This window comes from Selaginella moellendorffii, unplaced genomic scaffold (genome assembly GCF_000143415.4).
Source record: "Selaginella moellendorffii unplaced genomic scaffold, v1.0 SELMOscaffold_63, whole genome shotgun sequence".
NCBI classification, from domain to species: Eukaryota; Viridiplantae; Streptophyta; class Lycopodiopsida; order Selaginellales; family Selaginellaceae; genus Selaginella; species Selaginella moellendorffii.
The window spans coordinates 541,323-568,288 of NW_003314324.1; the positions used below are offsets into that span (position 1 = coordinate 541,323).

The window sequence follows — 26,966 nt, forward strand, 5'->3', positions numbered from 1 at the left end:
TATCAAGTCACAGGACTCACCTTCAATCTGTGAAAGAAACTAAGACACTTCTCTTCGTCACGTATCTCCGCAAAACCATTAAGCACTGTGGTGTATAATCCCAAGTTTCCTTGAAATCCTTCCTCTTCCATTTGTGCTAATAAAGCTTCCACCGTTTCCATGTTCCCAGCTTGACTGTATCGAGAAAACTCGTCAAAGAGCACCAACCTAGAAAGAAACAAAGAGGGTTACCAATATGCTTGGACTATACTGTTGTAGACGATCCCACCAGGAACGAGATTTTCGGCCTTGAATTTCTCAAACCAATGTTCTGCAGCCCTTGCAAAAATGGTCACGCTGTAAGAGCAGCAAGCCTTGCCTCAGTGCGAGAATCGTACTCGTTATTTCCAGCACTTGCATATCCCGATATGATCGAGCAGAATACTGCTTCATTGAGTTGTATGCCTTGGGAAAGCATTTCTTCAGTGCACGCTACAGCCCCTTCCATGTCTCTAGCTTCTGCATAAGCATGAATCAAACTGAAAGACAAAAGAGTCCTTCTGGTTTCACTAACAAGACGCGTACCTCGTGTAGATATGAACATTGGGCTTGATGTGAGAAGCTCGCATAGCTTCAAAAGTTGCTCGTGCAGCAACTTTGTCACCATGTCTTGCATAGAAATCGACCAAAAGCCCATACTCTCGTAACACTGGCTGTAAAGAAAGTTGGAAAAAAGCGAACTAAAAAGAGAACAAGAAAAACAGTACCTTGTCGATCACTTGAAAAGCGTTGACAATCTTATGCCAGTTTCCAGCGTCAATTTCCATGGTCTCGCGGAATCTTTGAGCAGCAGGCTCATCCGAGCAGTCTCCATATTCTTCCTCTCCCTTTTGACGTGATTTTCTTCCATCGTCTAGTTTGATAGCCAACCTTTTTCCCTCGAATTCCACCCCATCAACCTCTGCAGCTTTAAGTGCACAAGCTCCTGGACTGGAGCTTCCGTAGTAAACAAAGCAAAAGCCTTTGTTCCTCTCGGGATGATCGTGGCTGCGGATCCAGATAACATCCCTCACCGGACCAAAACGAGAGAAAAGCTCGACAACCTTCTCCTTTGTCGCACCATAGGGAAGATTGCCAACAAAAATCTTTCCCACCCCACTTTCCAACTTCGCAGAATGCACTGCGCAAACAATTGAAAGCTTTTTTTGTTGTTTCTGAGGCAATCAGTGCCGATGAGCTAGAAAGCTTACCAATATCTTTCGCTTCTTCTTTGCCACATTTTTCTTCCTCGGCGAGAATTTTTGGCGGCTTCCCGAGCAGTGGAGGCAAGCTCTTCATCGCTTGCTCGTCACAGACAGTACCAATGCCGTGTCTGGCGAAGGGATTGGCTCGCCCCAGTGTCGGCTTACTGGCAAGGGCCGGGAAGCCCCGCTCATCCGCCATGGAATTTCCGGCGGCGGTACTGAAATCCATCCTCCGTCCCACATTGTTCCAGGAGGAGATATGCATTCCTAGAGCCCTAGAATGAAATAAGAATTACTTTATTATAAATAACATGAAATCTATTATTCTAATTAGAATGTAAGTTTATCTTATTAATAAACTTAATTCGAATTAATATGAGAGTAAATTTTCTTCATACAACTTCACAATAATAACTCAATTTAAGAGATAAAGCCTTAAGTTTATTTACATAATGTATTTGTTGCCCAACGTGGATTATTTGGGGATTTTGCATTATAAACTACTAGATTACAGTCATCTTGAACAATTAAAAATGAAGCCAAAATACAATTTGGTTGTTGCTGACAATATTTATTGATTGCCCAAACAACCAAGTTCTTTTGTGATTTTGTAGTTGAATAAATAACAAGATTGCCATCGTTTTGTAATTCAAGTGTGCATGTGATTGCATTACTTATGAATGTATTTGTTTCCCAAATAATAGATCTTTTAAAAAATAAAACAAGATTACATGTTCTTTGTAAAAGTAAAACTATTTTCTTATTAGTGGATACCAAAAACTGATCACTTTTGATAAACTGAAAAGGTTTACCTCTTGAAGCACTTATTAAAACACTATTAGTAAAATCACAATAAAAGTTTATTTGAGTTACTAATTGAGATTGAGAATGTTCATCATCAGGTTCTGAAATACCATCAAATGAATAAGAAATAGCATAACTTACAGATTTTATTAAAACATATTCTGCACATTTTTTAAGTATTATAGTTTCATATCTCCTTAATAATCTAGATATTGATGTTTTCATAACATGACCAGAAACTTCTCCGTTTGCTGAACTTGATTTACAAAATGGTTCTTGACCATAAAAATGCCCTATTTTTACAACAGCTGTTCCAATATTAAGAGGAATATAAACTACATCAAACCAATTTATTTTATATGGACTTGATGAATCAATACTACTAATAAGGTTATTAAATCCTTCAATAATTCTATCCATACTTTCACTACTAACTATCATATTTTCATTCCAAAAAGTTTCACCTCTATTTGTTCCATAAACACTTATGAAACTCAGAGGAACTATAAATATTAAAAACGATATAATATTCATTATATCGTTTTATTTAGCTTAAAAAAGAATTACTTTTATAGTGTTTATTTAGTACTTTTTATTGTTTAATAATACTGATAAAAACACCTTTTATTACAGTTTTGAAACCTAATGGATATTGTTAACGTCACAAACATTGGTATTGATTTATAAATCACTGAATCGCTTATATATAATCGCACGAGAATCACTCGCTCTCTATCCATGTAACTGCATCCTGAATGCTTTCCTTGTACTGATGGCAGCCATGGTCGGACAAGAGTGTGCTGGACAGCACAATCCTCTTAAACCTCGACGTTGGATCGTCACCGCGAACAACAATGTGTTGGAACTGGGGCTGCTTCGTCTTTTGCTTGGGAGAGCTCTTGCTAGCTCTTCGGCTTGTCTCTTGACTCTCACTCCTTTGATTTTCATCGTCTGATGATGCTGCTGCTGGCAATGCCGATTCAAGTAATAGCTCGGGCTGGAGTGGCTTGCGAAGAATGTGATAGAGAAGTCCCGGCACGTAGAGTCTCTCCATTTCCATGGCTTCCTTCGGGTCTTTTACTGTCTCAGCCACATTTGCTGCCAAGGTTGCCGCTGCGACTTCAGAATCTTTCTCGTCGACGTCATCATCTACGTCTCCGTTTTCAGTCGTGGACACTCCTGGCATAGGTGTCGCTTGAGTAAAACTAGGAGAAAGAGAGGAAATAAAAGAGCTTGCCTCTATATGTCGAAGCCGAGCGCAGAAGCTCCGCTGCCGCCATTCCAACTGTGAACCAGTTTGCAGCTTTGTGTATCTTCGTCCCGGCCAGAGCCCCTGACCTTGCTACCACCAAGGCAGCCTGGCCATATTTCATTGCCACGCCTGGCAGTGTCCCCTGAGCCAGCTCCAACATTTTCTTCCCTTTGCTACCATCTTTAAATGCCTGGCTCCTGTTAATCACATCCTAGCAAGTAAATTTCAAGAACATGGAACGTTATCTTACCAGTCTGTTCCCAATATTTCGGATCGCAAGTCTTCTAGAGCTCCAGGACTTATTCGAGCAACGACATCGTCCTGAAAAGGCAAACTTTAGACAGAATATAAAAACAAAGCACATGAACCTGAAGAACAATGTTCCTGATGAAACCCGCTTCTTCAGCTAGCCTCTTATCGACGCAAGGAGGGCATCCATAACCCCAGCATGTAATCCACGAAGGAGGTATGCCAAGCCTCGAAAGAGGTCCTACGCTTCCACCATCACAGTCCCGCAAGAGCATGCAAAGCAATGCGGCTGTTCCAGCACCCAGGGAATGCCCGACAAGAACAAAACGGTACTCCTGATAACAAGAAACATAAGATCACAGCCTATGGAAACTTAAGTTCGAGCTAGTTACCGGATTTGCCACAAGAAGATCTCTCAAACAAGTAGTTTCATTATCCATAAGCCAGCGAGCTGCAGCAAGCATTCCGGAATGAGCATATCTGCAAACGAGTAAAAGAGGCAAACATTGTTTAAAATCGGAGTTATTGATAAGAAAGCTAAACAACTTACCCACCCTCAAATTTCTCACTGTGAGGATTCAAATCGGTCAAAACATCTGTAGCAGCCAAAGTTCCCCGGATGCTGATCACTACACAATGTCTAACATTATCAACAGCAATAAAATACGCAGGCTTTAAAACTCCAGAAGTAAAGACATGCTTAATAATTTGCGTCTCTTCTATCTGAAAAAAAAAAGCCACTGCGATAAGAATTTCTGTAAAACAAGAACAGACCTTCAAGTCTTTGGCAAGCTTCTCCTTGCTTTTCTTATAGGCAGCAAACGCCCACCCAAACCAATGTTGGATCTCTAGAAGCTCTTCCCTGCAATCCTGAAAGTTAGCTTACGAAGGCATACAATAAAGCAAACGACTCACAAAGACGAAACACGGGAGCCATTGATGGTGTCAGCAGCACCCTCAAGAGCATGTCGACCAGACAATTTATACAGACCCAGCGTAAGATCTGCCATGCTCCATCGACTCATGCCAGCAATGCTTCTCTTTATGCTTGCTGCTACAGCAGTAAGCGTGCCTTCTGCTGCTCGAGGAACATCGTCACTAGTTTCTTTGAGCTCTAAGTCATCAATTTCTTGCGCTGCTGCTTCCACAGCTTCACTTGGCTCAGTACCATCTTTGGACTTCCCTGAAAAACATTTTCTCTCGAATGAACACAAGAGCTAAATAGAATAAGAACTTACTCCTCCAAGCAAGAGCGGGATGGATCATCTCTCCCCACGTTTTCGCAGGCACCTGGTTCGCATCTTTGGTGCCATCGGATTTCCCCTTGAGTTTCTCATCACGTGGCCGGTTTTTTGGAATGGGCTCCTCTTGTAACACTTCTTTCGTAAGCTCCGAGTCGTCTCTAGATTTACCTGTAACAAGCTGAGCCATTTGAAATTCAAAACTCTAATTTTTCCAAAAGGAAAAACTTACGTCTCCAAGTCGAAGGATAGATCATGTCTCCCCATGTTTTTGCTGGAGCTTCTCCACTCTCCCCCGCTTTATCTTCGTTCTCTTTTTCTTCTTGCAGGGACTTACTCGCAGAATCACGGATATCTCCTCCTCCTAACAGCTTCCATCTTACAAGAGAAACAAAGAAAACAAAAAGGAGAGGATACAAACCAGCTTCATTGCTTGTGATTTGTTCTTGGCTTGTCGATTCAGACTCACTTGGTTCAGCCTCGGCCTTAGCTTCAGTCGAGGATTTCCCTGGAAATTGCAAAAAACTTAGAAATGTAGAACGCAATGCCGCTCAAAAACTTACGGCGCCAAGACGATGTAATCACGTCTCCCCATGTCTTCGCTGGAGAATCCGTCTCCTCCATTTGCGCGCTTCTACTCTCCCATCCCAGCGCCAAATCGCGCTCTCACAGCACCGATCCCACACCGACGACAAATCAAACCCTAGCCCCTAGCAAAGCATGCCAGATGTTAAATGTATATTCCTCACAGGAGATGCATTGGCATATTCGTCTCCTTGGCGCCACTTTCTTTGAGTTCGTCCTGGCCAAAAAAATAACAAAAAGGGAAGCTTTTAGAGACAAACAATGGAGAGAGAAGCAAGCAATTTACCTTCTCTTATAACAATGACGTGCGTTTAGTGGATTGGCTTCGAAGAGTTCTTCGCATCACCTTGTTTGAAGCTGTTCTAGGAAGGGAACCAGCGATTTCTACTGAATCGACCTGGGAAATGCGAGAAAAATGAGAACTTTCGAGAAAAACGCGAGGATGGCACTTGCCTTGAACAGCGGATTTAGTTTTCGTTGGATGGCAGCATTGAATCTTAGCTTGAGCTCGGAAGAAATGTCAGTTTTGTCGGTCACTTCGGCTTTGAGAACGGCAATTACGCAAAGTTTTTCCGGCCCACCTCCCGTTGGAGAGACACCGATTGCGGCGGTCTCCAGGACTCTCTGATCTGCTGCGTTGCAAATGCGCTCGATTTCAACGGAGCTCACCTGGAAAACAAAAACAAAATCCACGAGAAGAAAAAAGAAGATATAGAGCTTACTTTGATGCCTCCCAGGTTCATTGTATCGTCCACTCTGCCATGGGCTTTGTAAAAGCCTCCTGGCGTACGCTCGAACTCGTCTCCATGTCTCCGTAACGTCTAAGAAAATGTGCCGTAAGATAAATACTTGGTTTTCCTTTGATCATCTACCTTTCCATTGTGTTTTGGCATTCCTTTGAAGTAGATGTTGAAATGGTTGGCATTCAGTAAGATGCGTGAAGCTCCTAGCATCGAAGAATCAAGAGCACATTCACCGATACCAGGCATTTCGCTTGGCTGCGAGCAAAGCAAAGTTTAAGAAAACATTATAGCATCCACAATAAGAGAGCACTTACCAGAGGAATTCCGGCTTCGTCCAGAATGAAAACATCACATCCCATGGCAGGAGTGCTAAAACTCGCTAGAGCTTGAGGTTGCAGAAGTGAGCCCGTGACAAAACCGCCACCGATTTCAGTACCCCCGCAATATTCAATGACAGGCTTGTAAGAAGCCTTGCTCATGAGCCAAAGGTAATCGTCTACTGTCGATGCCTCGCCAGTTGAGCTAAAACATCTGAAGAAAGCAACCTTTAAGACCATAAATCAGAAGGATGTTCTCGCCTTATATGTGAGAGGTCAATATCATCCAGGCACTTTGTTGTCTTCCAATTTCTGACAATGCTAGGCACAACACCCAGCATTGTTACTTTAGCGTCCTGTTAAAAACCATAGCTCGAGTGTAAAACAAGTTCAAAGAGCATGAACTCTTACTTGGACGAACTTTGCAAAGCCACGGCCTAAAGGGGACCCGTTGTAGAGAGCTATAGTAGCACCGTTAACAAGAGTCGCATAAACGAGCCAAGGCCCCATCATCCACCCCAAGTTCGTTGGCCAAGCAACAACATCACGACTTCGTATATCCTGATGTGCCCAGCCATCCGCAGCAGCCTTGATTGGTGTTAAATGCGTCCAAGGTATAGCTTTCGGATCACCTAGAAGTAAAAGAGAAAAAGCATACAACTTGGTCGTATAGTGTATGTAAGTGTACCTGTGGTACCCGAGGAAAACAGAATGTTTGAGAACGCTTCGCCTGACTGAGCAACGCCTTTATACTCCTGTCGCCTGTCAAAAGCCGCTATACGATAGTTTGCTAACAACTAAACCGAAGAGATGAATTTACCGAGCAAGGCCCGTGGACACTGCCAAGAACTCATCCCATGACATATCGTTGCTGCGAAGTTCCACTGTCAAAGCCGCCGCCTTTCCAGGAATTACAAAAGCTCGAGGAGCGTTGGCGTCCACAACTCGACTGCAATGAAGACACTGAGACGGACGAGTAAATGCTTTGGAATTTGACTTACGTATACAAAGCAAGATCTTTCCCTCCTCGAACAATAACATCCTGCAAGCACGGTCTTTTGTTACTATAGCATAATCTTTTCAGACAAGACCGACCTGAGTGAAGATCGCTTTTGCTTTGGAAATGTTTAGCCTGGTCTCGATTTCCGAGGAAGAGAAGCTGTCAGCAATGGAGACAACCACGCATCCGCAAAGCACAATCCCGAGATAGACAACGACTGACACTGGAGTCATTGGCATGTTGATAGCAACAGCATCGCCACTCGAGAAACCCAATCGTTCCAAAGAGTTTGCCACTCTACTACAAGAAAAAATAAATCCATCAAAGATTAGTCCAAGAAAAACAAGAGCTGACAAAAAAGGATACCAGGATTGTGATCGGAGTTCGCTTAGTGTGAGTGAATTCAAACCTGTGTCGTCACCTTCGTCTCTCCAAAGAATGGCAGTGTTGAAAGATTTTCTACATCGGCTCTCTTGGAAACAGCATTCAGCGGCATTGAGCGTAGCTTCACAAAGCCATTGACCCCCGGGACATGGCTCACCATCAATCTCATTTCTTTCCATGTCTAAGATTCGCGAAGGTTGCTCCACGAAAGGAATCTCAAGCTCCTGGAGAACAATCCTCCAATAAACCTGGAAAATTAAGAAACGTTACAAAGAACACGCTCCACGAGACAAACTTACGTCTGGATTTTCAACCGAGAATCGCTGGAACTCGGCGAAGTTCGTGATCGGATCAAAGAAAGAACAGCCGAAGAGATCTCTGCCGTAAGTGTCCATCGTTCTTCCCAAATTCGTGGATTTTGCCTGGGCTCTGTGTCGCGCAGAGAATGAGAGTAAAGAAGAGAAGAAATTTGCTTCACTTACAAGGAGGGAATCCACACTGGAGGCGGACCAAGCCTCGCAGAGTCCCAATTTTTGTAGCAAGAGTGATAGAGGAGCTGATGGAGCCGAAATGGATGCGATGGAGCGAGCACATTCTTCGATAGCGACCTCCAGATGCTCGACGGAGACTCACCGGATGCTCGCAGCGATTGATTGAGCTTCCAGTGGAAAGATCGCGCCTCCTCGTGGCCAAGGCCAGCGTCGACGAGCTCCTCAATGCTGGGCTCCTCCATTTTGACCGCTAGAACCCTAAAATATTACCCGGTTTTTTAGGGCTCTTGAGCTTTTGGGCGTGATTGGCTATGGCGAGTCCAGTCGTGCTCATGGCCGTGCCAATGCTCCCCGATCTCGAACTAGCGCTGGATTCCAAGTTCAGACTCCTGCGGCTCTGGCAGGCGGAGGATCCCGGCGCGATGCTGCGGCAGCACTCGGGCCAGATTCAAGCGCTGGTCGTCAATCACAAGTTCGAGGCGTCGGCGGCGGTGATCGATGCGCTGCCGCGGCTGGAGATCGTGTCGTCGTTCAGCGTGGGGCTGGACAAGATCGACCTCAAAAAGTGCAAGGAGCGCGGCGTGGCGGTCACAAACACGCCCGATGTGCTCACGGACGAGACGGCCGATCTCGCAATGGCGCTGCTGCTGGGGACAATGCGGCGGATCTGCCCGGCGGATCGCTATGTTCGCGAGGGATTGTGGCCGGTCCATGGAGATTTCCCCCTCTCACACAAGGTAAAGCTCTCGATTCCTGGAAATTTTCGTTCTTGCGGTGCCAGTGATCGATCAAGTTCTTGCTGCGTGATCCATGGCCTCTTGTTATTTCTCCCTCTCACACAAGGGAAATTTTCTATTCCTTGCTTGTGGAATCGTCTTTTCCATCGCATGCTCGACATTCCTGACAGATGTTTGTTCTTGCGGTGCCAGTCGATCGATCTAGTTCTTGCTGCGTGATCCATGGCTTCATCTTGTGGATGATCGATCGAAATATTTTCCTCTAGCGACAGTCATTCTTTCTTTCTCTTCCTCGCAGGTGAGTGGAAAGCGCATCGGGATCGTGGGGCTGGGCAGGATCGGCTCCGCCATCGCCAAGCGCGCCGAGGGATTCAGCTGCGCAATCTCCTACTCCTCCCGCGAGAAGAAGCCCGGAGTTCCCTACGCCCACTACTCCAGCCTGGTGGATCTAGCGCGAGACTCCGACGCTCTCATCGTCGCGTGCGCGCTAACGCCAGAGACTCGCCATCTCGTGAGCAGGGAAGTGATCGACGCATTGGGTCCGGAGGGGACGCTGGTAAACATCGCGAGGGGGCCGATCGTGGACGAGGCCGAGCTCGTCCAGGCGCTGGTGGACAAGAGGTTGGGGGCGGCTGGATTGGACGTGTTTGAGGAGGAGCCACAGGTACCACAGGAGCTCCTTGGGATGGATAACGTCGTGTTGCTACCACACGTAGGGAGTGGTACTTGGGATACCAGGCGGGCGATGGGGGATTTAGTGGTAAGAAATCTGGAAGCTCACTTCTCAGGGAAATCCTTGGTTACTCCAGTGGCATTCGAGTAATGGACTAGAATCTGGATCAAGCTAGATAGATGGTATTAGTTCCAGATAGCAACATGGAAAGGTCAACAAAGACTTACATTCAAGAGAAACGAAAACTTAGATGGTAGTAGTTCTAGATCACAGGGACGTGAAGCTGGATTTCAACGAGAACTTACATTCAAGAGAAAAGATGGCAGTAGTTCTGGAAGTGAAGCTGGATATCAACAAGAGCTTACATTCAAGAAAAACGAAAACTTTATATCGCACAAACAGTAGAAGCGGCTAGCTTCACAGGGGGTGGAAAACTTCCGTCCTTCGCTCGGCTATGGGAAAAATCTCTACTTAGATCGCGTAGAGCTGCGGCCACTTTCCAAGTTCCACGGCGAGAGCGTAGCGGTACAGTCGGATCTTGTTGGAAAGCGAGAGGCCCGCTGGGAGTGGAACCTCTTTAGCGTCGGTCTCTGGTTCTTCCTCCATGAAGACGGAGATGTTGCCGGTGAGCTCGAAGTAGAGAGCTCTGGCCTCGATCGGCATGGGGAAGTCGAAGTAGAGCGGGGTGCCAACTCTGGCCATTGGCAGAATGTAGTTCGCGACTGGGACACATCGATCTGACGAGCTCTGCGAAGGAAGAAAAGATAGGAGGTTAGAACGCTCTGCAACAATTCGTAGAGTTTTACCTGGAGAGCAGTGACACGGATGCTAAGCACGGCCGGGCTGATGAGGAACTCGTCCATGGAATCCAGCGCAGCATCCAGCGACTTTGGCTGGCTGCTGACGAAGTTCTGCTTCGCAATGTTTCGAAGTGCGACAAGAGCGTCCAGTCGGAAGCCCGCAACGTTTGGGACAGTAGAAGAGATCATCTGCTCTATCACCCTTCCGCTTTCACTGAGCCGTTCTCCATCAACTTGGACCTATATCAACTTGTCAGAGGAGAGCAAACTCTAGAAATTCTTTCTACCTTGAGCCGTCCATATCGAGCAGGCGTCTCCAGCATGCTCTTCCAAGCACTCTTCTCCGGTGCTTGTGGACTCGCTACCACCTCCGGATCATCCAGTACCTTCCGACCAGTAACGATGATTCTTCTGGCGTGCAACCGAGGCGTAGCTGCAGCCTGTGCAGAGCCCAACCTCTGGCCCAGTCTTCCATTCTGAGGTTGGACGGGGTTATCAAAGCTGAGAAGATCGAAAGACTGCGTCAAGGTTGCTGCGGATGAAGGACGAGCCATGTTTGCCGCGTTGGGAAGCGAGAGCCTGAGCCATACAAGCCGGCACTTCACGGGACTCCGGAATCTAAAGACCATATGCCGAGGGTTGGCCGGGTCTCTCTCTGGTCCGATAAGCTGCTGCTGTGGAGTGCCTCCGGCGGAACCAAACTCCCACCTTCCAGCGTAAACACGCTCGGTTTCCGTGACAACGCTTCCACACCATATATCAACCTGCGGAGAATCAGCAATAAGCCACATTCCTATAGAGCAGTCGACTTACCGTTGGAGCATCCTGGGCTGTGTAACCACACGGGCTCACGAGCAAAATGATGCCAGTAACGGAAGAAGGCTGGCCAAGAACGATGCTGAATTCGACGCTCGGCAGTCCTGGCGGAGCCCTCCAGTATGACATAGTGTTGAAGCTGGATCGCGTGCTTATGAGCGATGTGGCTGGCTCGGATCCTCTATCGGAATGGACCTGAAAAAACTCAGCAGCATAAGAACTTTTCTATGTCTTTCTAAATCGCAAGAGCGGCAGCTTACCGAGAAAAGAAGTGTGGATTCCGGATACTCCGCCAGAGACGTCTCTCCTCGCAGCAAGTTCTTGACGTTGGGAATGCCACCATCTTTAGAGCTGCCCAGCATCTTACAGTCCTGAAGAGCCGCTAGCACCGCCGACTTGAAGCGCTTCTTCTTGTGCGCGTAGAGCAGCTGCCTCAGCGTGTAGAGAAGTATCGCCTGGTGCACCAGAGGATGGACGCATTTCTTGCAAAGCGCAGCGTCCAGAGAAGCCCGGCCGCGGACAACACCCTGTGCGGCACTGCCTCCCAGCACAGCCTGCTGCAAGTTTCCTACGAGAGCAGTCCCTCTGCCAGCCACACAGGATCCGCAAACTTTCTTGTTGCAGGAGTTGCACGAAGAGATGGTCGTCACCGTCGACGCGCCCTGGACCATGCTTCCTTTTCTCATCATCACCACCTCGCAGTCGGCGTGAGAGCACGTCGCTTGGTCCCTGCTGTATGGATCGCCGCCTCTCTGGCTGGGAGGGACCAACCCGATGGCTCGGAGCTCCTCGTCTTCGGTGATAACTTGGCTCAGTATCGCGAGCTGGACTGCTGCCTGCCGGAGAGAAGTCAAGTTGGCCGGACTCACAAGTCCATTGGGATTTAGAAGCGCGGGGTCTTTTCCGGAATCCAAGAGCACTCGGTCCCTCATGGCTGCCGAGAGGCCGAGGCGGAGGCGTATGATTTCCAGCTCCATAGCTTCCGTGTAATTGAAATTCTTTGCCTGAAAAGAACAAGTTAGAACTTCTATAAAAACTGGAGAGTACTAGTGGCCTACCAAGTTACCACCACAGAACTGGTGGAGATGCTCTCTATACTGTTGTGCGGCCATGTCTCCGGCTTGTACGAATCTTGTAGAGGCTGCCTTTTGCAGCCTCGCGGCGGGGGGTGGCGGAGGCATAGCGATGTCGCCAGTGAGTAAATCAAACCCATAGTTTGCGCTACCAGGTGATGGTGAACTGTCAATGAAGCCGGGAGTTTCATTCCCGGAGCTTTCAGGTGTCACTCTGTTGTTCCAGATGCTATTCCGAAAGAGAGGGATTCCTAGAACTTCAACCTGTGGACGAGAGCGTCAGCAACTCTACTAAGCTATTGTAATTTATCTCATCCATACCTCTCCAAGAGTGATAGGAACGCCTGGTGCTGCAGGATAAAATGTGACGGCCACAAAGCGCGTCAAGAAGTCGACTTCACCCTCTTGTTCTTCGTAGTCGTAAAGCCAAGGGAAATGTCCTGCACCAGTGATAGCTCCTTCTTCCGGATTTATCGCACCTGGAAGGGAATACAATAGCGTCGTTCCAGCAGCACAGCGAGGTATGTTTGCTCCCTGTCAAAGGTTTACATTAGCGAAAAAAGATGAAAAAGAAAACGCAAATACCTCTAGAACTAGCTTCATTTCATCAATCTGACGTCCAGTTCGAACATCAAAAGACGTTGGGGATGACATATCCTCCATTCCATGGCCAACAGTTAACAGGAGTTGGCATACGTGACAAGGTTCTGAAAGAAAAATATAAAACTGCACAAATTCTGCAGCTGAAGGGCAGACCTGAAAGCAATGAAAGTAAGAAAAAGAAAGTTTCTGTTGCCAGAGAACAACATACCCATATCAAGTCTTTATGTTTCACGTTAATGAGCGAGTCGGGGATATAAAGACTGGGGAAGGCACTAGGCACTGGCTTCAGCAAGAATGCGTACGATCTTGAAAGTATCTGCAAAAACCTGATAAATTTCTCCTTATTCTAAAAGATTTTTGCGTGATGAAATTCCGAACCTGAATGGGCCTCTCCGGTATGGAAGGAAAATGCTGATATCGATGCATTCCCAGAAACATCTCGAGCTGCTTTTGCCGTGTGTTATCCACGAGCACGTTCAAATATCTCCGCTGGAGCGTTATTGCCACGTTCTGAGCGGCTCCGGTTCGTTTAGCCTTGGCTGCGTCTTCGCTAAAAATTTGAAGAATGTGACTGTGCATTGCCTTAGACCCGGTGTAAAGCATCGCATGTATGTCGCCTGCGAGAAGGAAAAGCTCCGCCATCATCGACACAGGAGCACCTAAAGTGGCCAGCTTGAACTCGTCTGCGGTCATGCTGAATCTCCGCCATGACTCGTCGGGACACGGATGGTCCCAGGTAGTAGTCCGAGTGTTGTGGTCGATATAAAACACCTGTCCTGTGACTGCATCTTTCCTCTTCTCCCAGCCAGGAGGGAGCGGGCCAAGCGATACTCTCGAACTCGATATCTGAGGCTGGATGGACCTGTCCGAATCTAAATCTATTCCGAGTCTTCTACACTGCTCCGAAAAAACCTGTACAGCTCCAAAAAAACTAGCCGCGTTTGTTCTATCCAAAGAATCAGCGCAGTTGAAACGAATAATGCCCCGTTGCCTGTCTGTTATCCTCCATCCTCCACCTCGGACCCCGGGAGTGATAGAGGCCCGGCTCTTGTCAGCAGTAGGAACGTAAGTCCCCAGCTTAAAGCCTACGTCCATTGTTGGAGCCTGGAGTAATTGCCATAGACCATCCACGGTCCGGGCATCGCCTATCAGCTTTATGTTTGCATGCCAGTCGTAGTTCAATAGCCACAGCTTTGCTTCGGGTATCTCCTTTCTCGAGTTTAGCTGATCGACGCAATCTTGGAAGTGTTGAAGCAATGGAACCTCCGACTTTCCTAGAGCTCCCCTGAGAAGGTTGACGCAGACGATAGGAACGGGATTCTTATCGCCGATCTGGCCATATCTGTAAAGAAGCCTCTTGAAATAGTGTGCCGACCCCTTGTATGTATCCGTCTCAGCGATATAGATTTCGGCCTCTGAGACTGTTGATTTTATCTCGGCGCCCCACCATATCGGTATTGTGCCTCGTCTCCACAAGTATGTGCTAAACGGAACTGGCCCAGGAGAAGCTCCAGGTTGCCAAATGAGTTGCTCACACTCGACCTCGTTACCTGAGGAAAAATCAGTACGATGCTGAAGAAACAGAGAAAAACTTACCAGTGCTATACGCAGCATTAAGCCCGCGTGCTAGATAGCGAGTTCCAGGATGTAGACGACTCCTCCTCGCTGTTATTGCTACAGTTGCATACTGCCCTTTGGCATCGACAAACGTCCGACTATCTGCAAGACCCTGTACAACAAGACCGTTTCAGTAACTTCATAGAGAAAAAGAGATCCTAAGACAAGCAAACAACCACAGAAAACAAGATGAGACCTGCAAAAGGACTACACAGTGATGGTGAAGTCCGATGTCTTTGAAAGGCGATGTCAACCAAACGTTCCACGCAAACTCGAGGTCCGGATCGTGCACGGAGATGTCACTGGGAAACGGCCTGGTGACGTCTCTCGTCTCGCAGTAGAAGTGCATTCCGTCGATGGCGATGTCCAGCAAGTCGCTCGCATTCTTCAGCTCGGCTTTCGACTGAGGCTGAGGATTCCTGAGCGGGATCTTCACCCACTGGCTCTCCATAACAGTGTAGACTGTGTCACCTCCAGGCATATCCTTGATGGAAGCTCGAACTTTGGTGGCCAGCACGAGCAGCCCAACGCAGCCATAGACTGCGTATCCGAGTATTGCCCGCGCGTAAACTTTGTTCTTGATCAGCCATCGCGAACCCGCCGTCACGAACTTGATAGCCTCCGAGTCGGTCTGGAAGTTGTCAAACTGGTCCTGGAAAGTGTACCGAAGAGCTCCGGAGGTAGGATCGACATAAATAAGTTGAGTGTCCCTTCTACTCGCGAGGCTGGCGACTATGTAGACTTCTCCCGATTCAAGCTCCACGGAAATTATGGAAGTCTCTCGGAAGAGGCCACCAGATGGTCCTGATAACAGACACAAGGTCAGAGCTAGGAAAAAAATCAAGCTTGACGACTGATAAAAAAACGCATTGCTGAGAGAATCCAATTCATGACCAAATCTCTAGATCAGAAATTGCGAATGCATAGCGGATTGAGCTAAGAACGAGCTGATCCCAGGATTTCCAGATCTAGAAAATTTTCAAAACGTACCAGATGCCAGCATGTCGGCCATCGCTGAAATCGCAGCGCCGAGAAGATCAGCAGCGCCGTCCCGCGCTTGTCGTGCCAGGCGCCTCTTGCCGCATCCCTCTCAAAGCCCTCTGCAATCTAGGGCTTCATTAGGGTTTGTGGGCAAGCAATTTAACGTACCAATGAATTTAAAATCTAGCGGCACCGACAACCGTCCATCATTTGACGGCCCAGATGTCAGAACATATATAGAAAAAACAAACTTTAAAACAGTGATCTGCACTGCCCGGGAATCGAACCCGGGTCTGTACCGTGGCAGGGTACTATTCTACCACTAGACCAGCAGTGCTCGTGTGTTTGACTTTTACGGTTTGCTAAACCCCAGCAAAGAATTTAACTCTTCCGTGTCTTGACTGACTGACTTCCCGCCTTTGAATCTTACACCATGACGATTCTAGGGTTCTTGATTAGGGCTTAGATGACCGTGGACGGTGATTTGCCTACTCTTCTCGCCGGGAGAAGCGTGGATTTTGGTCAGAAATGCAAGCTAGAAATGCTAATGCCGAGCACTAGCGATGGAGGAGCAATCGTCTTTTGGCCAGGAATTTGCGCTTGAGCTTCAGATTTGGGGTCCACGATCTTGCAAGTAAAATGACGAACTGTAGGACAGTGGGGGGCTGTGTCTCGGACTACGTTGCTGCTGGCATCACATTCTTTGTAATTTTCCTGTAAGATTTTTTTGGTTCCTTTCATCTTTGCAACGGTAAACGTGATTTTTTTTGTTCCTCTTCTAGAGTTTGCATTGGCATTTGTTTTGTAAGTATCAAGCGACGGCAATTGGAGCTCAACGCCAAGAAGGTGTCGGTTTTGCTCGTCCAAGCATTCGCGAGCTTGATATATCTTGTGTCTTCTCTGGTAAGCTCACAGGTTTTCTAGAGTTTTGCTGTCTCACGTGTTCCAAATTCTCAAGATGTCTTTGAACTATTTGAGGCTATCTCGACGCCATCTATGGCAAAATTGTGATCTCATGCGTAAGCAAAATCGCTTTTGTTCTTTCACTGGCTAACTGTGGATTATAGTTTGGCTGAAGGGACCATTTGGATTTGGAATCCTTTTAAGCTGTCATATTGTACAGGCATATAGGCTTCACTACGTCTTTATTGCGTAAGTTTTTAGCTTTTTCTTCTGTTGTTCCCTTCCATCACTTCTACATTTCCTGTTGTGCAGAAGGCGCTTACCACCTTTGAAGTATTATCAGCTTCTTCCGCTACTTGTTAGTCCATGGTTTGCTGTAGCCGCAGGTAAGAATTAACGTGGTGTGAGGCAGGCTCTTATAGACACGTTCTTGTCGATGATCAGTTATACAGGCAGTGAGTGATCACGATAAGCGATCACCGACCTGCCAGTTTAACATACGTTGGGAGCTCGCAGTGGGATCGCTTTATGCTCTCTATCCTGCTATTCTCCTGCTCGCAACTTGGAAGGTGCGGCACATAAGATTTGAGTTTGACGAGTTCAAGGAGCTTCTCAAAGCAGCTTCCATCTGCGCCTTAATGCTTGGTAATCTGACATTTCGCTCAGTCTGTTCAGCCCTTCTTAATGCCCTTCTCTGCAGTTGTCTGGGCCGGAATGTTTGTTGCAGCCCAGCTTGATTCAAAAGTCGTAGTCACTACTCGGTTTATTGTGGCCGTTTTGGTACGTAAATACATTTTTTCTTGACTCAGTGAATTCTAAAACGTTGTGTCTGCACAGGTCAGCGTTGGCGTTCTTTTCCTGTTTTGGATTCCTATCGCAAAACCCGTTCACGATCTATTTCACGGCCGTAGGAGTAACCACCGGTATTCAACCATGGGGCAAGCGCTTGGAGTTCCAGTCAGTGGAGCCATATCTCAACCGTTGATAGCCTTCAATTTTAACAGGCCGCTGGAGCTGTTGCTTGAGCATAGAAGGTTTCGACAGTCATATTTGGCTTTTGCCGACAGGTAAATTCTGACGCATCGTCAAGTTCGAGCTGTTAACGCTATCTGTGCATATTTCAGTCGAATGGCCGGTGAGGTCGTGCATTTTTACAGTGAGGTTCGAGAGCTCAACAAACTCCAGCAGCAGCATCAAGTTGTGCAGAGAATTTACATGGCAGAACACATCATTGACAAGTACATCAAGTCAGGTTGGCCATTGTTCAGTGAGAAATGCTTTGCCAAACTCTTTAAGTTGCTCCAGGTGCGCCAATGGAGATCAATATATCCCATCAAATGCGTTTAGACATTATCAATACGACTGATTTGGCTGACCCAGACCTGTTCAAGCGTGCCGTCGGCGAAGTTTTGAAAATGATGCAAATGGTACGTGAGTTTCTTGTGTGTTCTTCCATGTATTTGTGAATTTCGGCAACCCTGAAACAGAATCTGTCGAACGACTACTGGCAATCCGAGTATTTTCAAGAACTAAAAGATGAACTGGACGCTGATGTGGAATCTCAGCAAACTGGTGACGATCTAGAACAGCAACTAGATGTGACTGCTACCAAGCGTGCGTTGAGAAGGCTTTACGATCCTACTCCAGACAATCCATTCGACCAAGGTTGCCCGTTCAGTGGTGAACTTCGCAAAGAGAATCAACCCGAACAACATCATACTGGAGTAAGTCAAAAACTTCACTGACACTATATAGCTCAACGTGTGCTTCACAGGAATCACAATCCCAGAGGTCCGAAATCTTATTAACTAGCCAAGACACTACGTTGCCACGGAGTTGATCCTGGCGAACTAGAATCTGGACGATACACGAAATTCGTGCGCGCAGAGTAAGAAATTAACAGTCGAGTTTTTCTTCTTTAGCGAAAAAGCATTTGTGTGTTCTTCAGCTCGAGTTATGTTCTACAACGTTGTTTGCTGGAATGGAGATACTTACACAGCAGCAAACAGCTCTCAAGGAGGATGTGAAGAGTTACCAGCAAGCAAGGGATCACAGCGAGCCCGGACCAGCGCACTATGGCAAAAGCCTCAAGGCTTGCAAGACATTGTCCGAAGGCCAGCGGATCCATTCGGCAATCCTCCAGAGCAGGTTCAAGCACAACATCTACTTGTCTAACCTTTTGATCGAGATGTATAGCAAGTGTGGCAACCTCGAGGTTGCTCGCGAAGTTTTCCACAGCATTCGCGAGCCCAACGTCTTCTCGTGGAACATACTGCTCGCTGCATACGTCCGCCATGGCCGCCTCGACGAGGCAAGAAGAGTTTTCGACAAGATGCCGGAACGAGACTCCGTGTCGTGGAATGCAATGACGTCGGCTTATGCCCAGAAGGGTCATATGCAAGCAGCCAGGAGTATCTTCGAAATGATGCCGCGAAAGAGTATCGTGTCTTGGAACGCGATGATCCAGGCTTATATCCAAAGAGGAGACCTGGAAGAAGCTAAAGTTCTGTTCGACAAGATGACCGAGCGGGATGCTGTTTCATGGACTGTGATGATGCAAGCGTATGCCCAAAGGGGTCAGCTGCTGGAAGCTCGAGAGTTCTTCGACAACATGCCAAAGCCGGACGTGATCTCGTGGACTGCTATGGTCGTCGCTTATGCTCAGGCTGGGCATCTCAGGGAAGCGGAAGAGCTCTTTAGCAAAATGCCGGACAGGGATGTCGTGGCTTGGAATGCCATGCTAGCTGGGTTTGTGACGAACGGACACATGAAGCAAGCAAGGGAAGTGTTCGAGAAGATGGAGAAACGGAGCTTGGTGTCTTGGAACACGATGATTTCGGGGTATGGACGGATTGGAGACTTAGAGAACGCTGTGCTGCTGTTTGAGGAGATGGTCGAGCGTGACGGGGTGACGTGGACTGCGATGATACAGGGGTATGCCTTGAACGGGCATCTCGACCAGGCACTCAAGCTCTTCCAGGAGATGGACTTGGAAGGGGTGGTACCAGACGAAGCGACGTTCTCTATCACTTTTACGAGCATTCTCACTGCTTGCAGTCACGCGGGAGAGGTTCCAAAGGGCTGTAAGTTCTTCGTGGAGTTCCAGGAAGACCGATGCTTACAGCCGACGATCGATCATTACCACGGCATGATAGACGTTTTCGGACGTGGAGGGAAGCTCCAAGAGGCGGAGGACTTGGTGGAGAGCATGCCTTTCCCTGCGGAGGCTCTCTCGTGGACAACACTCTTGGCAGCGTGTAGACTCCACAACGATGTCGATCGCGCGGCACGGGCAGCGAAGAAAGTGGTGAAGCTGGATCCGGAAGCAAGCTCGAGCTACGTCCAGCTCGCCAACATGGGGATCTTCCAGAAGTCGGAGATATCAGACTCGATCTCTTCGGAGTCTCCAAAAGCTCACCACCAGGAAGCTACAGATAAACTTCTCGAGGATGGAGTTCTTCCTACTCGACGAGAAGAGGAAAGAAAAAAGGACGAAGGATTGTTCTCTTCACAAGAACCAGCCATTTCGATCGAAGAAACCCAAGAGGACTCATCAGGGGCGATCAAGGACTTCGCCTCACGGATACGAGCTTGTGGTGACTCCCGAGATCTGACACTCGCGAAGGAAATCCACGCCTCGGTGCTGGCGAGCCAGTTCTGGCAAAACAGATACCTCGCCAACCTTCTCGTGGAGATGTATGGCAAATGCGGCAACCTCGAGAGCGCGTCCAGCGTCTTCGCCACCATCGACGTCCCAAACCTCTTCTCGTGGAACATCCTCTTCACAGCCTACGCTCGAAACGGCCGGCTTCAGCAAGCCAGGCGAGGCTTCGACGCCATGCCCGAGCACGACCTCCCGTCCTACAACGCCATGATCGCCGCCTACGCGCAGAGCGGCAATCTCCAGCAAGCCAAGCTCGTCTTCGACGCCACCCCGGAGCTCAACGCCTTCTCCTGGAACTCGATGCTGGCGGCCTACGGCCAAGGTGGCGATCTCAAAAACGCTCGAGAGATCTTCTCCGCCATGCAAGAACACGACGTCGTCTCCTGGACCGCGATGATCCAAGCGTGCGTCCTGTGCCACCGGCTGGACGAGGCCACCGAGCTCTTCCTGGCGATGCCCGAGTATAACACCGTGAGCTTCAACGCGATGGTGTCGGCCTATGGACAATCCGGACAGGCCGAGGAGGCAAAGTCGGTGTTTGACACGATGCCCGAGAGGGACGTGGTGTCCTGGACTGCAATGCTCGAGGCCTACACACTCTCCGGACACGTAGACGCCGCTGGATCGATCTTCGAGGCGATGCCGTGCTGGGATGTACTGCCATGGACGGCCATGATTGCGGCGTACGCGCACAGCGGCGAGCCACACAGGGCGATGGTGACCTTCCGGAAGATCCCGGAGTGGGACTTGATCTCGTGGAATGCGATAGTCGCGGCTTTCACGCAGAACGGACTTCTTGCGCCAGCGATGAAACTCTTCGGTGGCTTGCCGGAGCGCGACGTGGTGTCGTGGAACTCGGTGGTGCAAGGATTCGCGCAGCACGGCCAGGGGAGAGTGGCGCTCGAGCTCTTCCACGAGATGATCTTAAACGCGGTGGCTCCGCAAACCAGGACGTGCCTGAGCGTGCTCCTGGCGTGCGGGCATCTTGGGCTGCTCGAGAGGAGCCGGGAGTATTTCCTGAGCATGCAAGGCGACCATGGATTGGCTCCGGCGGTGGAGCACTATCGATCGATGGTGGACGGACTTGGGCGATCCGGGAAAGTTGCCGAGGCCGAGAGTTTGATCCGGACGATGCCGTTTCTTCCGGATAGCGTGGCCTGGCTGACGCTGCTCAGCGCTTGTAGGACGCATTCGTCCGGAGAGCGCGGCGCCATTGCTGCGGAGAAGGCGTTTGAGAGTGACAAGAGGGCGGCGTCGCAGTATGTGCTGCTGTCTAGCTTGCTCAACACAAGGCCAGTGGCCAAGGGATAGAGAAACTCATACAAATTCTATTCTTTATAAGTGGATCTATACACTAGCTCAATTGTCTTCCTTGGTGACATCAAGAACGTCCTCGACGAAAGCGTTCTCCTGCTTGAATCTGTTCTTGGGTGCGGAGCAAACTGGACGCACAAAACAAACAAATTAAGAAAAATGCTGGAAATAATATAAAAAACTTTTTTTTTGGGGTGAATTTGTACCTGGGCAATTGTAGCTATCTGGCTGATCTTGGAATAGCGTCTCCTGGTCGTAGACATACCCACAGTCTTGACAGATGTAAGCAATTCTCTTCCCGACTGGAGCTTGTGGATCCTGCTCCAATGGTACACTGCCGGTTATCCCTCCCAATGGCACTTCAGTGCCTCCCAGTCCTGTGGGAACGCTCTCCATCCTAACGCTCCTCAATTGCCTCCTTGTTGACACACCCCTCACATTACTCCTCAGTGCCACTGCCTTGAAATTCTTTGTTGTGGATGACACAGAGGAGGAGAGCAACTGTATGCTGCTGCCGTTTGCGACCAGAGCCATCTTTGCAAATCTCTTCTGAGCAAGGAAACCCGATACAATACAGGGAGAACAGCGCTTCGACGTCGGGGTGGAGTCTATATACTGGCCGCAATATAGAGTAAATGTGAAAACTGGAAATTTTCTCCAATAGACAGCACAGTATCTCTAGTTGGCATACACACCAATTGCATGTGTGACACTTGTCCAAGTGATGGAAGAGCCATAAAATTGATACAAGAAAATGCATGAATAGTTTTGATTTAAGACTTGATTTTGAAAACAGTGATTGGTTTGAATTAGCTAAAATATAATTCAAATTTAATGCTAAATATATAAAACTTTAGAATAATTAAATAGCAAGTTATCACCAATAAGTATATAGAATTAAATTTACACACAAGATGGATATATTTTAGTATGTAATGCCCAATGCACTTTATTTGGTGATATTGCATAATAAATAACAAGATTACAATCATTTTGAACAATTAAGGTTGAAGCAATTAAGCAATTACTCTTTTTACAATATTTATCAATAGACCATACTGCAAACTTTTTTACTACATTTAAAACTTTTGTAAAACCATAAACAACAAGGTTACCGTCATTTTGCAATTCAAGTGTACATAATAATACATCATGAATAAATTTCCCAGTCTGCCATATAATACTTCTTCTAAAGAACAAAATAAGGTTGCAATTTGAATTTAAGTATAAAATAACATTTTTATTTGGTGATAATAGAAACTCTGTGCTTTGAAGGCTTTGATACGGTCTGCCACTTGAAGCACTTATAAGAACATTTTTTGTAAAATCACAATAATCAGTTCTAATACTTCTAAAATGAAATAATATCAATGGATAATAATCTGGATCAGCTTCAGAATCACCATCTAAGCTGTATGATATTGCATAATTTGTTGCCTTTATTAAAATATACTCCGCACATTTAGTAATAATAAGTTGTTCATATTTGAAAACAATTTTTTCAAGTTGTTGTTTCATTGTTAATCCTCTCAGTTCTCCTTTAATTTTACTTTTTCCACAAAATGGCTCTTGATGATAAAAATGCCCTATTCTAACAACAGCGGTACCAATAGAAAGTGGTAAATAAATTACATTAAACCAATTAACAGGATATGGCTCATTTGCAATTTGTGCAATAAGTATATTAAAACAGTTAATAATTTTAATCACATCAGAAACATCAAGTTTTTTTTCATTCCAAAACTTGGTTTCCCAACTAATACATAAATTATAGAATGAAGCACTAATTATCAAAGTAAATATAAAAGAATTACAGCTTAACATATTTCAGTTTTTCTTATAAAGAAATAGTTACTATATAGAGATTTTTATTATTAATTTACTATAATTTATTATTTAAATTTTATTTTAAAGAAATACTTTGATATATAGCAAACCTCCATTTGTAATTACTAATAGCATAGAGTTGTGTATATGATAATAAAGAAATTCCTAAGTTAAATTAAACTCTATTTATTTTATATGTGTGTGAGTGCTTGGAATATGGAAAGGGAATACAAAAAATGTGCATATCAATTAACCGAAAAACCCTAGCTTATATACAGGAGCGAGTGGTCTGGATTAAAATCAATTTGACGGCTACCAAAATCCTATTACGCTAATATTAATATATGGTATCATAGTTGTACATTTGGACCTCACATCATCCCCTCCTCTCAGAATAATGGAAGACCATTAAGGTTCTCTTGTAGATGGGTCGGGATCAGAAGGAACGTCAAGAGGAGGCATCGGCGGATCTGTAGGTGGTATTAACTACTCCTGATCCCTTGGTATGAAGTGTTTCAATCGCTACACATGCACAATCTCTAGAGGATCAGCCTACTGAACATCATGCCGAACCTCATAAACTTGCGGTCCAACTTGCTGCAACACCTGATATGGTTGAAATGTAAAGAAGTACAAAACAAGGGGGAGAAACCTCAATATCACACTTAGCATGATTATGCTGCAACCAATCCATACCAAGGATGAGGTTAAAAGTTTGACTCGGCACCACCTGCAATGACTACAACCCAAGCTCGAGATCGCCACAGACACAACCAGGTCCACCTCATCCCGTGCACATGCATGTATACGGCCATTGACATAAAAAATGAAAACTAGTTTTGCCACATAACACAAGTGTAGATAGCAATGTGTGGTAACAGGTCGAGCAATAGAAGATAAACTTGAACTTGTATCAACCAACACAGAAAGAATAATAAAAGACCTCTTGTTATAAAAACGAGCTTAGAAAGTAAACACTGCATGAACTAGTGCCGAATGAACCCTTTGGTGATACTCCCGAAAGAAAGATGAAAGAGTCATTAACTTATTCACGCAAGGTCCCTCTGTTACTCACACGACTCCTCGTTTCCCGGATGCATCTTGGTGTCTAGACCTTCCATTGTAGCAACACCAACAAGACGTTGTTGACGCCAAAGTCTCCACCTAGGAAATGGAGGTTGCCAATCCGGAAAATGCTGACAACATCGATAAGTGTGACCAACTTCATCATATGCCCAACAGCAAACATCATGGCCACGACCACGTCCTCATCCTTGTCCTTGGACTCGAGTAGCAGCAGCATCAACCTCCATTGGAATAGGACCATCGCCCACAGAAAGTGGAGTAGAAGGACGTGTAGCGAGAAGTAGAAAAGGTGACATCTCATAACGTTGTGCCAAGCGCAGAGCATCATCAAGGGTGGCTAAAGCAAGTGCATGCATAAGTCCAACAAGATATTAACGAAGTGCTAGCCACAACATTCTTAGCTTGATCTACTCTGACATCTTTGGCTCCGCACAAAGCAAAAAGCTTCGAAAATGAACGCCAAATTGCATCACCAACTCAGTTGGCCCTTGATGAACTCACAAGTGGCTGCACTCAAACCATTGTACCACTACAGCGCCATCCCTTGGAGACACGTGGGAAACTCACGCAAACATCAAGCATTATCCCAAGAATTATATGTGGCAATCACCATGAAGTGATTAAACCAATGGTACACATCATCCCCAGGATTCCTACGAAAGAATTTTAGCCGAACGCAAGGATTGGCACCAAGAGCAAGAAAAGTTGGACCATATGTCATGAATGCCTCCATCAACTGAGTTTGGTTGTTTAATTGCAAGCGCATAGTATTAAGCAATTGTACCAACTGCTGCTCCAAAATCAAAGGAGGAGATTGTTAATCTGCCATGAAGATGAATGAAAAGGAAAGAGCAAAAGAAGAGAAATGATAAAAAACTAGAAGGAAAGGGAGATCTAGATAATGCAAATAGTAGATCAAAACCAAACTCCTGAAAGGAAAGAACAAAAAAAAGGAAATGAAAAAAGCTAGATTTAGATGATGTAAAAGCTAGATTTAAAGCAAAATCCCAAATCTAAGCACTTCTCAAAGACAATCAAAAGATGCCCCTCACCTTCACCAATGTGAGTGCTTGGAATATAGAAAGGAAAGACAGAAAATGTGCATATTAATTAGCCCAAAAACCCTAGTTTATATATAGGAGCAAGTGGTCCAAATTGAAACCAATCCGACGGCTACCAAAATCCTACTATACTAATATTAGTATACAGCATCATAGCCGTACACTTGCACCTCACATGTGTAGTTATCTTTTATATGAACTTTCCTATTTTGTTAACTAGAAGAATGGTAAAAATTAAATTAAGAATAAAAAAAATCTAAGCTATATTAATCTATACTACTTTTCAGAATATTAAAATACTAAAACAATATAATAAAATATATTTAATTCCTTAGTTTTAACTCCAAATTGTAATAAAATTTTTAATATCCATTTGTTATGAGCTCCTTATTAAGAGAAGGGAAGATGACAAAATTATTAATAAAATATTAAATAAAAACAATGGATTGTATTGAACACTCTAAATGTAACACTACTTTTATAGGTCTAACCTCAAATTAATCCAGAAACCTAATTGAATTCAAAACCCAGGCATGAATCCCATTATAAATAATAATGGCAAATACAGCCTAACAAATATAAAAAGATGCTATATATATATAACATTATCTCTCCCTTTTATGTCAAGAATCTGTAATATCCTGAGTTTGGACTTATCGGGAAGTCACCCAGCCCAATATTATTTAAACCCAAGGACACTTAACCCCAAATATCTCAAGACCCTTAACCGATTGGAAAAGGGGGTGCACTCTTGTTCATGGGCTCTTTCCCTTTATATTTGAATAACTATGGATCGTCTTTCAAGTCGTTCTCTTTGGTTACTTATAGAATCATGTCAATTGAAATTATATAAATATTGTTGATAAAAGTTTAATGAACTCAAAAGCATAAGTAAGATGAAAAGTAGACTCCCAAGTACAATCACTAGGAGAATACCCAAAGTAATTAAATAAATAATAAAGTTTGTAATACTAGTATTTGAAGTCAAAGATGGTAGTAACCTCAAATTTCAATTTGTCAGCAATGACCTTGGGTGGTGGTGGAACATAAATAGGATCATAAAGGGTGTGATATAGTTCTAATAAAGAACTATGGAATATTGAATATAACTTTATAAATAGAGCTAAGAAATGTAAGATAGCACAAAGAAAAGACCAAAATATAATAATACAACTTATTCAATGAGTAAAGGTTTCCATGATAACAAAGAAGCTAAATTTATGATCTATTTAGAATAGAAAGGGTGATTTACAATATGGTGTAAGCAATTAAAATTTCTATTTTATTTAATCATTTTACCATGCCTTTTACCACTTAAAGTACTTATTAAGACCCAAAATATAGCTTATAAGCCACACTACCTCCATACTTGGCAAACTAATACTTTCATTTCCACATTGAATCTATCAATCCTTCTATTGTATAGATTAGCTATTTTATATGAGACAATTAGTCATTCTAGTCCATGGATGCCTAATACATATAATTTCAATTTTAGAAGTAGAAATATACCTTACTCAAA

General features: G+C 45.7%; 8 protein-coding genes and 1 non-coding gene across 10 annotated transcripts in view; 3 read left to right on the forward strand and 6 right to left on the reverse strand.

Moving 5' to 3' along the window:
• LOC9644941 (pentatricopeptide repeat-containing protein At3g06920) overlaps positions 1-1,485 on the reverse strand; it is a 5,077-nt gene extending 3,592 nt beyond the window's left edge. The window contains exons 1-6 of the mRNA XM_024689697.1: positions 1,230-1,485; positions 747-1,159; positions 565-692; positions 378-518; positions 232-318; positions 12-174 (exon numbers count right to left, since the gene is read on the reverse strand). Coding sequence (XP_024545465.1) covers positions 12-174; positions 232-318; positions 378-518; positions 565-692; positions 747-1,159; positions 1,230-1,452 — 1,155 coding nt within the window. The 5' untranslated portion in view covers positions 1,453-1,485. The remainder of the gene's footprint in view (positions 1-11; positions 175-231; positions 319-377; positions 519-564; positions 693-746; positions 1,160-1,229) is intronic.
• A 1,192-nt stretch (positions 1,486-2,677) lies between these two features.
• LOC112351554 lies at positions 2,678-5,416 on the reverse strand. The gene is made up of 12 exons (XM_024689630.1): positions 5,333-5,416; positions 5,191-5,277; positions 5,002-5,133; positions 4,767-4,940; positions 4,444-4,711; positions 4,303-4,390; positions 4,079-4,251; positions 3,921-4,008; positions 3,648-3,863; positions 3,530-3,600; positions 3,265-3,476; positions 2,678-3,206 (listed from the first exon to the last, which is right to left on the reverse strand). Exons 1-12 carry the CDS (start codon positions 5,391-5,393, stop codon positions 2,749-2,751), a joined length of 2,028 nt encoding a protein of 675 aa, XP_024545398.1. The 5' UTR covers positions 5,394-5,416; the 3' UTR covers positions 2,678-2,748.
• Positions 5,417-5,480: 64 nt separating this feature from the next.
• LOC9644942 (probable acyl-activating enzyme 17, peroxisomal) lies at positions 5,481-8,537 on the reverse strand. Its single transcript, XM_024689628.1, has 15 exons — positions 8,281-8,537; positions 8,098-8,227; positions 7,781-8,046; positions 7,510-7,714; positions 7,416-7,456; positions 7,235-7,363; positions 7,103-7,176; positions 6,826-7,046; positions 6,676-6,770; positions 6,412-6,628; positions 6,227-6,352; positions 6,077-6,175; positions 5,808-6,023; positions 5,641-5,751; positions 5,481-5,571 (listed from the first exon to the last, which is right to left on the reverse strand). The coding sequence occupies exons 1-14, from the start codon at positions 8,529-8,531 to the stop codon at positions 5,647-5,649; spliced, it is 2,175 nt and encodes a 724-aa protein (XP_024545396.1). The 5' UTR covers positions 8,532-8,537; the 3' UTR covers positions 5,481-5,571; positions 5,641-5,646.
• Positions 8,538-8,581: 44 nt separating this feature from the next.
• LOC9644943 (hydroxyphenylpyruvate reductase) lies at positions 8,582-9,873 on the forward strand. Its single transcript, XM_002984540.2, has 2 exons — positions 8,582-9,026; positions 9,325-9,873. The coding sequence occupies exons 1-2, from the start codon at positions 8,601-8,603 to the stop codon at positions 9,847-9,849; spliced, it is 951 nt and encodes a 316-aa protein (XP_002984586.1). The 5' UTR covers positions 8,582-8,600; the 3' UTR covers positions 9,850-9,873.
• Positions 9,874-10,047: 174 nt separating this feature from the next.
• LOC9644643 (probable phosphoinositide phosphatase SAC9) lies at positions 10,048-15,844 on the reverse strand. Of its 2 annotated transcripts, XM_002984637.2 has the most exons (13): positions 15,599-15,843; positions 14,805-15,412; positions 14,588-14,720; positions 13,370-14,541; positions 13,200-13,307; positions 12,974-13,144; positions 12,710-12,922; positions 12,374-12,652; positions 11,576-12,319; positions 11,313-11,510; positions 10,787-11,263; positions 10,506-10,739; positions 10,048-10,446 (listed from the first exon to the last, which is right to left on the reverse strand). In XM_002984637.2, the coding sequence occupies exons 1-13, from the start codon at positions 15,618-15,620 to the stop codon at positions 10,171-10,173; spliced, it is 4,635 nt and encodes a 1,544-aa protein (XP_002984683.1). In that variant the 5' UTR covers positions 15,621-15,843; the 3' UTR covers positions 10,048-10,170. The 2 variants fall into 2 exon arrangements, with proteins under 2 accessions (XP_002984683.1, XP_024545394.1); XM_024689626.1 differs by having other exon boundaries at positions 10,048-10,739; positions 15,599-15,844.
• An 11-nt stretch (positions 15,845-15,855) lies between these two features.
• TRNAG-GCC lies at positions 15,856-15,926 on the reverse strand. Its single transcript has one exon. It is a non-coding gene; the product is annotated as a tRNA-Gly (tRNA).
• A 226-nt stretch (positions 15,927-16,152) lies between these two features.
• On the forward strand, positions 16,153-18,237 carry LOC9644944 (regulator of G-protein signaling 1). The gene is made up of 6 exons (XM_024689698.1): positions 16,153-16,223; positions 16,372-16,492; positions 16,945-17,157; positions 17,330-17,526; positions 17,617-17,797; positions 17,980-18,237. The coding sequence occupies exons 1-6, from the start codon at positions 16,153-16,155 to the stop codon at positions 18,235-18,237; spliced, it is 1,041 nt and encodes a 346-aa protein (XP_024545466.1).
• A 35-nt stretch (positions 18,238-18,272) lies between these two features.
• LOC112351552 (pentatricopeptide repeat-containing protein At4g02750-like) lies at positions 18,273-21,513 on the forward strand. Its single transcript, XM_024689627.1, has 2 exons — positions 18,273-18,380; positions 18,441-21,513. The coding sequence occupies exon 2, from the start codon at positions 18,474-18,476 to the stop codon at positions 21,465-21,467; it is 2,994 nt and encodes a 997-aa protein (XP_024545395.1). The 5' UTR covers positions 18,273-18,380; positions 18,441-18,473; the 3' UTR covers positions 21,468-21,513.
• Positions 21,465-22,087, reverse strand: LOC9644644. Its single transcript, XM_002984638.2, has 2 exons — positions 21,677-22,087; positions 21,465-21,598 (listed from the first exon to the last, which is right to left on the reverse strand). The coding sequence occupies exons 1-2, from the start codon at positions 22,002-22,004 to the stop codon at positions 21,516-21,518; spliced, it is 411 nt and encodes a 136-aa protein (XP_002984684.1). The 5' UTR covers positions 22,005-22,087; the 3' UTR covers positions 21,465-21,515.
• Between the last annotated feature and the right edge of the window lie 4,879 nt (positions 22,088-26,966).